General features: G+C 29.9%; 1 protein-coding gene across 1 annotated transcript; it reads right to left on the bottom strand.

Annotated features, from left to right (window-relative positions):
- Positions 1-7826: 7826 nt before the first annotated feature.
- LOC112720027 (dirigent protein 22-like) lies at positions 7827-8566 on the bottom strand. The gene has a single exon (XM_025770827.3). It carries the CDS (start codon positions 8437-8439, stop codon positions 7864-7866), a length of 576 nt encoding a protein of 191 aa, XP_025626612.1. The 5' UTR covers positions 8440-8566; the 3' UTR covers positions 7827-7863.
- Positions 8567-14619: the final 6053 nt, after the last annotated feature.

Genomic DNA, 14619 nt, shown 5'->3' with positions numbered 1-14619 from the left:
AAAAGACAATTAGCGTTAAAAACTTGGTGCGAAATTTACAACTACAAACTAACCGATAAGTGTATCGGGTCGTACCAAGTAGTATCTCAAGTGAATGAGGGTCGATCCCACGAGAATTGATGGATAAGCAACAATGGTTAAGTGATTTACTTAGTTAGACAAACAGAAAATGGTGTTTGAGAGTTCAAAGAGCATTAAACAGTAAATTCAGAATCAGAAGACAGGCAAGTAAATAAGTTGGGAATAAAATATGGAGAAACAGTTAAGGCTTTAAATTTATCTATTTTCCTAATTGACTTTTCTTACAACTATTTTAATCATGCAAAATTTAATTCATGGCAAACTATATGTGATTAAACCCTAATTCCTTAGACCTTTTTAGTCTCGTCTAACTCTCATCAATAGCAAATTCCTTGGTCAATTAATTCCAATTAGAGGGTGAAGTTCAATTCTAGTTATATGCCACAGAAATCCTAATTACCTAAAAATAAGAGAATTATATGTCACGTATCCCGTTAAATCCAGATAATTAGAAATTTAGAAGAATATATTTTCAAGCTGTTGTTCAAATAAAGAGCTTTTTCAAGTTATACAAGAACTCAATTAGAAAGAGGGTCATACTTCCGTTCCACCCAATTTCATAAAATAAAGAATGAAAACAATTCTTGAAATATAAATCAGTACATGAATTAAAATAGAAAAATAATAGAATCAATCCATACAATAGATAGAGCTCCTGACCTTAACAGTGGAGGTTTAGTTGCTCATGGTTCAGAGAGAAAAACTAGGATTTAGGTAAATTGTAATTTACAGAATGAGATGGAATATTCTAGAAGAGAAGTTTCTTTTCCCCTTTATATCTAATCCTAATTAATTTAAAATATAATTTCTAAAATTAAAATAATATCTTTTTCTATTTAAAAAAAATAAAATTTAAATTTAAATCAGAATTAATTAAAGTTCTTCGCATTGTAACGTGGGAACCACTTGGCTTCACTAGGATCCACGCCTAACTTGGCAAAGAGCTGCGCCTTACTTGAGCGATGCAGTGAGGAAAGGCGTGCATAGAGTGAGGCTTCGCCTTACTTGGAGTGAGGCTGTGCCTAACTTGGTGTGTATGAGTAAGGTCTGCGTCTAACTTGAGTGCACCTCCGCCTAACTTGAAGGAACCAAGCAATCTTGCTTGCTGTTGTTGTTGTGTCTTGCGCCTAACTTGAGAAATTTCAAGTTAGGCGTAGCCTTGATAGATTTGGTGGAGAAGAAGTATGGACTATTATATATCGTTGGAAAGCTCTGGAAGTTAACTTTCTAACGCCACTAAAATCACGTCCATTGGACCTCTGTAGTTTGAGATATTTAGATTTGAGTACAGAGAGGTCATGATTGACAGCATCATTCGCCTTCTTCTCATTTTCTGCGGAAACTCCATCAAATTCAGCCGAATGCTACCTAAAATAAACAGAATTGCATAAGACTCAAAGTAGCATCCATAGTGGCTAAAAGATAATTAATTCTTGATTAAACTCGATAAATTGAATGCAAATTCACTAAGAAAAGATAAAAAAGATGCTCACGCGCATCAGTATCCACTCGTAATATAGAAATAAAAAGCAGTTAGAACTCCAACAAAAAAAAAATAGCACCTTCCGGAATGTGTTTAAATTTCGAACATGACTCGTACAAATTGCAATATTTTGTAAAGAGCTTTATGACGTTGAGTAATGCACAATGAAGTGTCTGACAAGAGTAGTGGCCAAGTATCACCCAAATGATGATATCGCAATTGATATAATTTAGTATAGAACACAGAATAAAAGAAACATTATTTAATTGTATTTGGAATAAACAAAATTGAGAAGTAAGTTAATTTTAATTGATTTGATTTAGTGATTAAATATTATATCTGAAATAAAATATAAAGTGACATATAAATTGTTTTATATATAAAAATTAATGATCTATCTATCTTTTTTTTGGTATTTTGATCTGTCTATCTTTAATCTTATGTATATAGAATTTCTTCCACTAATATTCCCACACGAGATTAAGTGCTTTTTTTGGGACAGCAATACAACGAGTTTTTTCGTGTCATAAAACTGAAAATTAAGGATCATAAATTAGGCCCAGGTTCAGAAAAATATCATACATTAGGCCCAATAAAAAACGCAATGGTGTTATTAGGAGCTGCACTCATATTCGAATTCTCAATGAGAAATATAGAAATCATGTTAGTAGTAGTAGTTATGCGTGTGTGTGAGTGAGTGTTGTGTTGTATAATGTGTCAGATCCAAAAAAAAAAAAGCACAATGGTATTACTCCCGTCCCAAAAAAAAAAAACCCACAATGGTGTTACGTTTTTTTTTTGGGCTAAATAATGGTGTTACTTAAAGCAGGTCTTCCTGCTAAACCAGCCAAAAATGACGGATAGAGCTAAAATACAAACAACTCACTAAATTTGTGGATTTTGGTAAGCCGAGACAAGTCAGTCTGTCGGACCAGTGTTTTTTTATTTTTTATTTTTTTTATAAAAGAGTATATATATATATATATAGATAGATAGATAGATAGATAGGGAGCCACTCACATAAAAACTCTTAAAACGTCTATATATATATATATATATATATATATATAGATAGATAGAGGGAGTCACTCACATAAAAATTCTTAAAACGTCTTTTTTTAAATATATTTTTTAATAATTAAAATTTAATCTATATAATCGATCAAATTGTATTATTTTTATCAAAATTAGATCAAATAAACTAATTTGACCAAAAAATCGATAAATTAAATCTTGAATCGATCTAAATTAATATTTTTTTTATAAAAAATGACTATAATATTTTTATTATAAAAAACACTAAAATATTCTTATTATATATATTAATTTTAAAAATTCTAAATTCTAATTCAATGATGGCACATAGAGAAGAGAAAGATTAGGATTTAGAGTTTTTAAAATATATAATAGAAATATAATAGAAATATTATAGTCATTTTTATAAAAAAATATTAATTTAAATTAGTTCAAGATTTAATTTATCGATTTTTCGATCAAACTGATTTATTTCGTCTAATTTTGACAAAAATAACACAGTTTGATCGATTATATAAGTTGAATTTTAATTATTAAAAAAACATCTTTAAGAAAAGACATTTTAAACATATTTATGTGAGTGGTTTCATATATATATATATATATATATATATATATATATATATATATATATATGATGATTTTAAATACAAATTTTTTGTTTTTTTATTTTTTATTATTTCTTTATTCATTTATTTTATTTTATACTCTTATATGTATATATCTTCTAAATTACATAATTTAATTTATTTTTTATCACAAAATTATATTTTTATTTGTGTTGTAATATAAAGTTGTTTTAAAATTATTTGTTATTAAAAAATTAACATAAAATTAATATTTTTTAATTTTTTATAATAACTTAAGAACTAATATTATGATAACAATTTTATTGAAGTTAAAAATTTAGAAAAGAATTGTAAAAAATAAGTATTATAATTTAACTATTTTTATTTGTGTTCGAATTATGATTAAATTTTTATTTATTATTTTTATTTGAATAATTATAATTAATTTTAATACTTTTTTAAATATAAATATTGGGCAAACTAACCCACCACCCCCAATTTGTCATAAAACGAAATAGATTAGTATTTGAGTTTTGTTAGAAAACTAATTAGGAGTGTAATTAGGGGTGGCAAATGAATCGAAATTCGTTGAGCCAGTCCGCATAACTCGTTAAAAAAAGCGGGTAGGAATAGAAATTTAAAACCGATATGATAAAAAAGTCCGCTTAACTCGCACCGCCTAATCCACGGGTTTTGATGGGGCGGGACAGGCTTACCTGCCGGTAGGAGTTGCGATGAGACGGATAGAGATGGGATTTTGCTCTACCCGACTCCGCCCCGCCCTACAATAACCCGCATAAAATTTGTCCCGCTCCTATCCGCGATAGTAAAAAGTTGAACCCTAATCTGTCCCTATAATTATTAAAATCTAATAAATTAAATAAAATTTTAAAATTTATATAACCATCATCACATGCATAACATAAACTAAAGTAAAATTTTAAATATGATACAATATTATCAATCATTTTACTAATTATTTTACATATATTACACATATTATATATTAAAATTATATATTATATATATACCGAGGCGGATAGTACCTAAACCCGGCCCCGTCCCGTCCCGCTAAAAATCCATCCCACATCAGGGCGGGTAATTAGTGGCTAGGGGTGGAGTGGGTACCCGCGGGTTCGGATGGTGTTGCCATCCCTACTTGTCGGGCCTTAATTCTATGATTTTACTTCAAAAAACTTTGTTAATGATTATGTTTATTAGATATTTAGAATTATAAAGATGTTAGTTTTTGTGAATTTAATTTTTTTTTATTTGAAAAAATTATGAAATTATTTAATTTTTTAATATTTAATAGTTTAAAAATATAAAAAAAAAAAAAAAATTGGTAGGCTTAGCCTACCACGGGAGTAGAAATCTGAGACCATCTCATTAGACGGGGTGGGATAGACTTTTAGCAAGGCAGGCGGGGTGGACTAATCCGTTTGTTATTCCCAAATGTAGTCAAGTGGAGCTAACTAATTCAAAAATAGGTTCATTGTAAAAAAAAAAAAAAACCCAACTATCCTAATTTTTAAAATTTTAAAAATAAAAATAAAAAGAGATTGACTTAAATTAACTTATATGATAATTGGCTTCCTAGACTTTTTCGGTTTTTCTTAGCTAGCATTTTTTCTTGATATTCAATGTGGCTTAGAAAGCCCAAGAGAAATTACATACTAATACTGGATTCACATACTAAACGAGCTATGGTGACTCCTCTACAATCATCATCAATGATCATTCTAAGTTCTGGGATAGGTAGATCTACATAGTGAAAACTGTTTGTTGCTTGATGCTTTCTTTGGACAACCAATCTGTTGCTCTATTTCGCTCTCTATAGATATGTCTAAAAAAAATGTACCAATTCTATTGTGTTAGCCTATGTATGCTTCTGATGAGAGCATCAGAATGTGTGTTCTTTCATCCCTTTGCTGTTGGTGATAACTTTATAGGTGCTCTTTGAATTAGTTTCGACAATAATTTTTCTTAAACCAAGGCTTCATGCTACTTTAAGGCAGTGATATACTCCCCACACTTCTGTCCTTTAGGCTGTGTAGTTCATAATTTTTCTTTGTTGAAAGCTTTATTTATAGATTCTTCAAATTCTTTCATCACGTCAATTGCATTGTTCAGTTTTTTGAAAGGAGAAAAAAAAAATTTTTGCATCTTCATTTTCATATCCACCAACACGCAATCATAAATTGAAAGATCCATGATTCTTTGGTGTTGGATCCAATACTATCTATAAAGTTCCATCAGATCCAAGCTTAGCTTTGAAGGGAGCTTTAAAAGAGGAGAGAATGTAAATTTAATTTAATTCTTGCTGGCATGGAATCCAGCTTAGCTTTGGTGTTGTATCATTCTTAAATTTTATTTTAATTTATGTTATGTTATAATTATAGTTATATAAATTTTAAATTTTAATTTTGATTATTAGATTTTAATAATTAAAAAAAATAAATAAAAACAGAATAAATACCAACAAAAATAAGTAAGTGTATAATTTTTTATTATTTTACGAATAAAATGAGATATATTCTATATAAATTATTGTAAAATAAAATGAGATGGGATAGGACAAAAAATGAAAAATCTGTTCTTATTCTCCCTTTGCCAACCTTTGTGTGCATAAGATTAAAGTTGAATACTATTATAACAAGTTAAGATTGACGTACTAACAACAAACACTATTATCCTATGTAAATGAATTATAATTTAAATAACATAATTTTTTTATACTTATCTAAGAGGTTGTGAATTCGAGTCTTTTTATTTTTAGTAAAATACTATAAAGTATGGACACTTTGCTGAGTTAGTATCTGCATGTCTGACACATTTCGGACACGACACTCACCGATACTCGTGTTTGCTGTGTCCATCTGTGTATTAATAAAAAGTAAAAAAATTCTTCTCCGACACGCTTGGACACACCTAAATACCATCATGTGTCAGCGTGTCCAGTCTTATTCTTAACATATATTCTTTAAATAAATTTAGATATAGTATATATTATTATTTATTAAAATAAAAAATATTTTAAATACTTGATATAATTAAAATAAGACATTAAAAATAATTAAAAAATTAATTTATAATTTAATATCAATAAAATATCAAAATATCATTACGATTTATCTAAAAAATACTTTATATTTTATATAAATGTGTGTTCTCGTGTCTTATAAGATTTTAAAATTCGCGTGTCGACGTGTCCCGTATCGTGTCGTGTCCTGTGTTTGTGGCAGTATCCGTGCATCATAGGTATAAAAAAAAACAAACACTACGCCATAATAACAATAATAATAACACATAACACAGACTAACAATAAACACATGGGTACAAAGTTGGTTACGTTAAATTAAAGAGGACAAACACCGTTTAAAAAGAAAAAGAATAAAAGCATAACCATTTGAATATCACAATTCACAGGGTATCGAATAATCCTAAGAGCATATAATTTCAAAAATATTTAGAAAAAATAAAAGTTTGTCTAAATCAGTCTAAAATTATCTTATTTTATATTTATTAATTATTTTTAAAATAAATACATAATATTAAATGTAATAAATATATTGTTTTAAATATTAAATTAAATAATATAACTTTAAATTATTATTTCCTTAATATTACTGTATAATTTTCAAGGCACCTATAAGTTCTCTATTAAACCCATCAGTAAAACGCTTCGGCGGACAAGTTTCTTTTTAATAAACTTGATAAAAATATTTTTATTTTTAATAATGATAAAATATTCTTAAAATATTATTATAAAAAAATCAAAATTAATATTATTTTTTTTATGAAATGGCAAAAAATTTTGAAATTTAACAAATTGTTTATGCATTTAATTAACTAAAATTTTGTAATTATATTTGGATAACTATTTTGAAAATTCAATCTTTAGAATCTTTTAATTTTTTAAAAATATTCTTGACCAACGATAAAAAATTGTAAAAAAAATTATTTAGCAACAAATCACCAAACTTTAATAATAAAAGATTTTATTTTTTTAATTAAAAAATAGGATCAAAATTCAATACTTATATATATATTATCACTTTTTGAAAATACATATTTAAAGTTGAATATTTAATTTTTGTTGTATTTTAAAATATTTTAAAGATATATTTATCATTAATAAAAGTGAGATGTATTTTTATTAATATTTTAAAAAATTGGTGACAATTTTGATAGTGTACCCTTCTAAAATATTTTTATAATAAAGATGAATAAATAGAGAAAATACATACATAAAAGAAAAATGCATAGACTTCCTTGGTCCATAATTGTTTATAAAAATATGTTCAAATCATATTTAATTTCCCGTTCACACATGAACTTATCAAAAGAGGGAAAGCTAATAAGAAAATATGTGCGAAATTAAATTAAATGTTTATCGAACTTCGCATATTAATGTCAAAAATGTAAATGACTATAATCACTATATGTTTATAGATTTGTTGGAAATTGCGTTTCCAAAAATAATAATTTAGCTAGATACAAATAAATTGATGATAATAAAGGATGTGTGAAATTGCAAAATTAAATAAATTAAAATGCAAAAAACTTTTATATTCTTGATTATTGAGCCTAAAAGAACTCGCTCACAAGTCACAAGAGCAACTTTTATTACCAATCAACCATAATAATCAAAAACACAAAGCAAGAACATGGAAAAAATGCATGAATCATCATCAATGATGATAAACAAAAACATCGTACTGAACAAGAGTATCCCCAGAAGCCGCATCAAATTTCAAAGTCCTCAATTCAGCATACCCTTTTGCAAACCTAAAAACCCCACTTCCACCAACAACTGGAATCTCCCTCACTTTATTCAAAGCAACGTTCCTTCCAACAATATCAATGGTGCTTCCATTGTACCTCCCTTCATAGAATACAAAGCTTTCCACCATTAAAAGATCAAGCTCTGTTTCCGAAACCGAGACATAGAAACCCTGAGCTCTTCCAATAACCTTGGAGGTTAAGTTTGGGCCTATGGTTAAAGCATTGTCTATTACCCTAACCAAGCCAAAGCTGGAACTTGTGTTGAACTTTGGAATTGGTTGAACTATTGGGATTGAAGTTGCGTTTGGTCCTCCAACTATGTCTTGCCAATAGAATCTGAAGTGGGATAGTGTTCGTTCTTGTAATTTTCGGTCGATAGGGTTTCCGAAAGCGGGTTCGGCTTCTATGGTGGCTGAGGAAGTGAAGGTGTAGAAAGAGAGGAGAAGAAAGAAGAAAAGAGTAAGGGTTTTTTGGGTGATCATCTTTTTTTCTGTTTTATTATAGTGTATAGTTCTATTGATTGATATAGTAGTAGTAGTAATGGTGGGGTGAGGAGAGTATAGGAGGAGGAATAAGAGGAAGAATTTATAAGCAATGGATTTAGGAGGAATTTAGGAGACCAAAGTGAGTTGATGAGTTGAAGAATTTGACCTAATAATATTTGAGTATGTCTTAAATTTATACGAAAATGTTTGATAATAAAAAAAATTTAGTAAAAATAATCATAATTTGTCTTACTTAATATTTTATTAATTATTATAATAATTAATAAATATTAAATAAGACAAATTTTAATTTTTTTGTCTTTTTAATATTATTAAAATTTATATATGATTTGTATGGAAAAAATGGTATTGGTGATTTGCTCCCCAAAATCGCTATTCACAATTCATAGGGGAATAACTAGAAGGAGATGGAGTATATGAAAGCACGCATATGAACCATTGGACCATTTTGTAGAATTTTACTGATTTGGAAACCATATTCTATTCTTTTAGCCTTAAAATAATAATGATAAGTTTAAGTAAAATAAATTAAGTAATAAATAAGGATAAACTTAATGTATGGTAAAATATCACATTCATCAAGTTAATTAGATTTCAAGTTTTGGCAAACTAGTATACTATATTTTGTTTTTAGAGTTGAAACCATTCAATTTCAAATAGATGATTACCTCACAAAGTATTAAGGTAGTGTTTTTTATTTTTGTTTTTTGTTTATGTTTTATTTGTTTGTCTTTCTCTATGCCAACGGTTTTGTTTTTCTTCCTATTACACATGCCCAGACTAAACCCATGATACCAAAAGGGCATTTTTTTTTAAATTTGCTTTGAGCAGTATATGTTGTTATTGTGAATTGTTGTACTTGTATTATTATAATTATTAATTGTAATTTAGCCTTAATCTCACATAAGACACTCTAGCAAGAAATAAATATTTTAAAAATACTATTTCGTATATTAAAATCAGTTATCAGTATATTTATATATAAATATGTGTGTAGTTTAATTTATTTTTAATAATATTTATATTCTAATATATATTTTATATTTATAATTAATTTTAATAATTAATTTTGGTGTACAAATAATATAATCATAAATATTTATACATTGGAGTGTCATTTATATGAACAAATTAAAAGAAAATTCAAGTGGCACTCTTGGGCTGACCGTTGTTGACCCTTGCACTATAACCAAAATCATTTGAAACTAGCTACTCTGGGTTTCAACTGTTGAAAAGAGGAGGTTTTTAGCATGGAACAATTTGAAAGGAGGCTTTTGGTATAATTATTGTACAAAAGGTCGAGTGTCACTTCAAGAAGGTGGAAAGTGGGCTTCAGCCACTTAAGTTGCGTTTATTTATAGAGATAGAACAGAAACAGAAATACAAAGATATAAAATTATATTTGATAAAAAAAATAAATAGAGATAATATATTTAAAAATATTGAAATAGTATATTTTGTGTTTATTTTGACAGGAATAATATAAAAATACTAACAAGAGACACAATTTATTTTTTATTTTTTTATTATTTTTATTAATTTTTTATAATTAATTTTTTATTATTATATTATTCGTCTCAATTTTTTTAAATGAAAAAAATAAAAATAAATTAAATTTTTAAAATTTGTTCTAATTTATCACAGATATAAGAACATAAAATTTTGTGTCTCTGTTTTTTATATCTTTTTTCAATGTCTTATTTTATCCTATTTTCAGAAATAAACGCAATTTTGGAGAACATATTCCGCGAGGTGAAATCAAAAAAAGCTCCAGCAAAAGAGGCTTTAATATCTTGACGAGGCATAAATAGAGTTTTCGGCAATGGAAATCTAATAGTTTAGGCCTTTTGTTTGCTTATTTTGCACAAACTTAACTAATTGTTTATGTAAATAATAGTTTTATGTTTGTTTATGTAAATAATTGTTTTAAACAAAATATACATGTTTTGTGTCTATCTGTCTTGTCTCATTTACATTATAAATGAGATATATATAAAATATAAACGAAATAAGAGAGGGATATTTATTTCGGTAATTATTACATTTATTTAATTTATAAAAATAAAAAATCCGCAAAAGTGAGTACTTAAATTAAATAAAAATAATAATAATTCCTTAAAAGTAGGAGTTTTTTTTTTTTTTCCAAAAGAGTAAAATTACATTACTTGAAATGACAAGAAATACAAAGGTTTATTATAAGGCTAAATAAAATAAGAGCGGGTCTCCCAAACAACACCTATCATTGGAAAAAAAAAAAAAGACAAATACTTATAAAGGAGAAAAAGAGAAGAAACAGAGTTGTATCACTAAATTAGTAGTTGGAATAGCTCTCACCATTTCTTGCTGTAACTTGCTAGTAGACTCTACAATTTCCATAATCGGTCTCTCTTGTTGCTCAAAGATAAATTCATTTCTTCTTTTCTATAAGTCCGAGCAAAGAATTGCAATATACTCTATCTTCCTCTTTCTTTCATTAGCTGTGATAGAGTAGTGATTGAGGTGAAACTGAATTAGTTGCTAAATTAGTTAAGTCAAACTGAGTCAATAAAGTTAGTTATTCACTCTCTTTCAGATTAAAATTAGTTGTAAGGTGTCACTAGGCTCAGTTTATATAATCAGCTGTATGTGTTAGTTATAGTGTTGTTGCAATTATAACTGACGTTAGGATTTTTGTTAGTAAAGAATTTTATAAAAATAGTCGTGTTGTAGATATAGATTCTAAACCAACAGAAATTCCTTCGTGCAAACGTTTTGGTTGTCACAAGTAACAAACCCCTTTGAAATTGATAACCGAGTATTCAAACCTCGGGTCGTCTTCTCAAGGAATTGCAGGGAGGTATGTTCTTATTATTGGCTATGAAAAAGGTAAAATTGGGGGTTTTGGAATTAAGGAAGAAGTATGACAAGTAATTTAAATGACAATTAAAATAAATAAATACTGTAAAGTAAATTTTTGGCAAGGTATGAGAAATTGGAAGTCCAGACTTAGTTATTCTTATCAATAATAATGAAAGTTGAATCTTAATTCCACTTAGTTAACCTTTGCTAAAGCAAAGGAAAGTTAAGGGACTAATTAGTTAGACCTTCGAATCCTATTTATTTCCTAAGAAAATGTTGGGATTATTGAAGTTCAGTTCAATTAGCAAGATAACAGTTATCAATTATGTTGAGCTAAGATAACTCATGAGTTACTGATTTTTTAACCAAGACCAAAAGGGAAGGAAATTAAATCTACCGGAATAAGAATATCTTCAGATTGGGAATGATCAATAACATGAATAAAAAGAGCAATATTGAACTGAAATATTTAAATAAGAAAATCATAACATGAATGTAGCATAAGCCAAATAGGCAACATAACTAATACAAGCAAGCATTAATGGTATCTGAAAATAAGAGATAACTGTCAAGCAAAAGAACATTGAACCTGGTAAAAAGATAATCCTTGAAGCAAATAAAATCCTAAAACTAAATCCTAATCCTAAAGAGAGAGAGAGAGAGGAGAGAACCTCTCTCAAAACTAAATCTAAATCATGGAAAGTGAATTATGAAAGCATGGTGATGAATGGATGCATTCCCCCACTTTATAGCCTCTAATCTGTATTCTCTGGGCCGAAAATTGGGTCAAAAACAGCCCAGAAGTCACTTTCAACGCTTTCTGGTCCGTACAGGTCGCGGCCAAGTGACGCGGAGGCGTCGCCCACGCGGCCGCGCGGGTTGAAGTTCGCAGATGCGATGCATCCGCGTGGATCACGCGTTCGCATCACCTAGCGTCAGGGAAACTATGGGATATTATATATCAAATCGAAGCCCTTGACGTTAGCTTTCCAACGCAACTGAAACTGTGTCGTTTGGACTTCTGTAGCTAAAGTTATAGCCGTTTGAGTGCGAAGAGGTCAGGCTGGACAGCTTAACAACTTCTTCAACTTCTTGTATTCCTTCGACTTTTGCATGCTTCCTTTCCATCCTCCAAGCCATTCCTGCCCTATAATATCTGAAAACACTTAACACACATATCAAGGCATCTAATGGTAATAAGAGAGAATTAATAATAAGCAAATATAAGATCAAAGAAGCATGTTTTCAATCATAGCACAAAATCAGGAAAGAAAATGTAAAACATGCGAATTGTATGAATAAGTGAGTAAAGAGTTGATAAAAACCACTCAATTGAGCACAAGATAAACCATAAAATAGTGGTTTATCAATAACCCTTGTTCAACTTTACAAAAATCTAAATAGAAAGTCTCTTTCTCTCTCTCTCTCTTCAATTTCTCTTCTTCTTCGATCTCTGTTCTCCCCTGCTCTTCCCTTCAAGTTTGGAACTGATCAATGTTCTACCAACACCAACCTTAGAAAACATATCTCCAACAGAGAATCTCCTTGATAAGAAGCCAGACTACAGCTGTCTATGGGTATTTGGCTGCCTCTGCTTCCCTCACTTGCGACCGTTCAATCGTCACAAGCTTGAATTTCGATTTGCACCCTGTGTGTTCTTAGGATATGGTACTGCTCACAAAGGATAAAAATGTCTTGCACCAGAAGAAAAAGTGGTGATCACACAAAATGTAGTGTTCAATGAAGTGCAGTTTCCCTTCAAAACTGGAAAACATCTCATGAATGTCATTGATGAGCAGAACAAGTCTGAGACAATTACACCAATGCCAGCCATTCCATTGATTCCCAGCCCTCACCTACCTCCACAAACTCAAACCACTCACTCCTCACCGAGATCCCTGCCTCCATCACATGTCACAAGTCATTCAGAAGCTTTTCAACACTCTTCTCAACCCTGTTCTCAAGCTTCTATCACCTGCCACTCACCTTCAGCTTCATCCCCAGCCTCAATTCCTCCCACTGCATCTTCACTCCTCTTCTCTCAGAGAGCGCCCTCAGCCACACCTATCCCAGTCCCAATCTCAGCTCTAGAAACTGTTCTTCTGAGTTGTGAACCTGTGCCTAGTACTCAAAATATACACCCTATGATCACCCGAAGCAAGATTGACAGTCTTCGACCAAAGGTTTATCATGCTGCAATAGAGCCACAGTCACTGAGAGAGGCCATGGTTCACCTGAAATGGAAAGGAGCTATGGACAATGAATATCAAGCCCTGCTTAAGAACAATACATGGCAGCTTGTACCTTTACCAGAGAACCGAGAAGTTATTGGCAGCAAGTGGGTCTTTAGAGTCAAGTATAACTTTGACAGCACACTACAGAAGTACAAGGCCAGGCTGGTCGCTCAAGGATTCTCTCAAAGGCCTGGGTTCGATTTCACAGAGACCTACAGTCCGGTAGTTAAACCAACTTCAATCAGGGTAGTCTTGACACTTGCATTGGCAAACAATTGGTCAATTAGACAATTGGATGTCAACAATGCATTTTTGCATGGAGAGTTATTTGAAGATGTGTATATGCGACTAGGGGTGGCAGTGGGGTGGGTAGGGGCGGGTTTTTGCCCTACCCGACCCCGCCCCGCCCTCCTTGCATTCCACTACTACACGCCCCACCCCTACCTGTGGGTAGTAGGCGACTATACCCTAACCCGCCCCACGGGTACCCGCCCCGCCCTACCCACCCCTATAAAAATTAAATGACATTTTTAATTTTTATACATTTATATATAAATTAAGATACAAACTTAAAATTTATAACTAAATTGAAATACAAACATAAGATTCATACAATATCAAATAACTTGAAATTTAAAAAAGTCCATACAATGTCAAATAACTAAATTAAAATACAAACATAAAGAAATTACATCATTAAAATATTAAAAAGTCTTCAATCCTTATTCTTGATAACTTTCCACATCTTCATCATCATTCAAGGTTTGAAGATCAAGATTTAAACCTAAACATCAAAAGAGATAGCAATTAATAAAGTAATTACTATTATGTAAAAAATTAACATAAATGAATATTAATTAATATGTCACCTTTATTCCCTAAAGCTGCCCACAACCAACTTTGGCCACACTTTAAAGCTTCAATTATGCTTTCTTTGAGCTTTCCGCGATGAGGAGAAATCACACGACCACTTGTACTAAAAGCAGATTCAGAAGCAACAGTGGATACCGGAATGACATATATATCCTTGGCTATTTTTGCCAAAACTTTAAATTTCATTTGATTATTCTTCCACAATTTCAAA

The sequence above is a fragment of the Arachis hypogaea genome, chromosome 2 (genome assembly GCF_003086295.3).
Source record: "Arachis hypogaea cultivar Tifrunner chromosome 2, arahy.Tifrunner.gnm2.J5K5, whole genome shotgun sequence".
Lineage (NCBI taxonomy): Eukaryota > Viridiplantae > Streptophyta > Magnoliopsida > Fabales > Fabaceae > Arachis > Arachis hypogaea.
Note: the sequence above shows the minus strand (reverse complement) of the source record. Positions and strands in the feature narration are given on the sequence as shown.

Bases quoted from the DNA above. Each gene is read 5' to 3' on its own strand.
- LOC112720027 (XM_025770827.3), bottom strand. From the start codon at position 8,439: ATGATCACCCAAAAAACCCTTACTCTTTTCTTCTTTCTTCTCCTCTCT.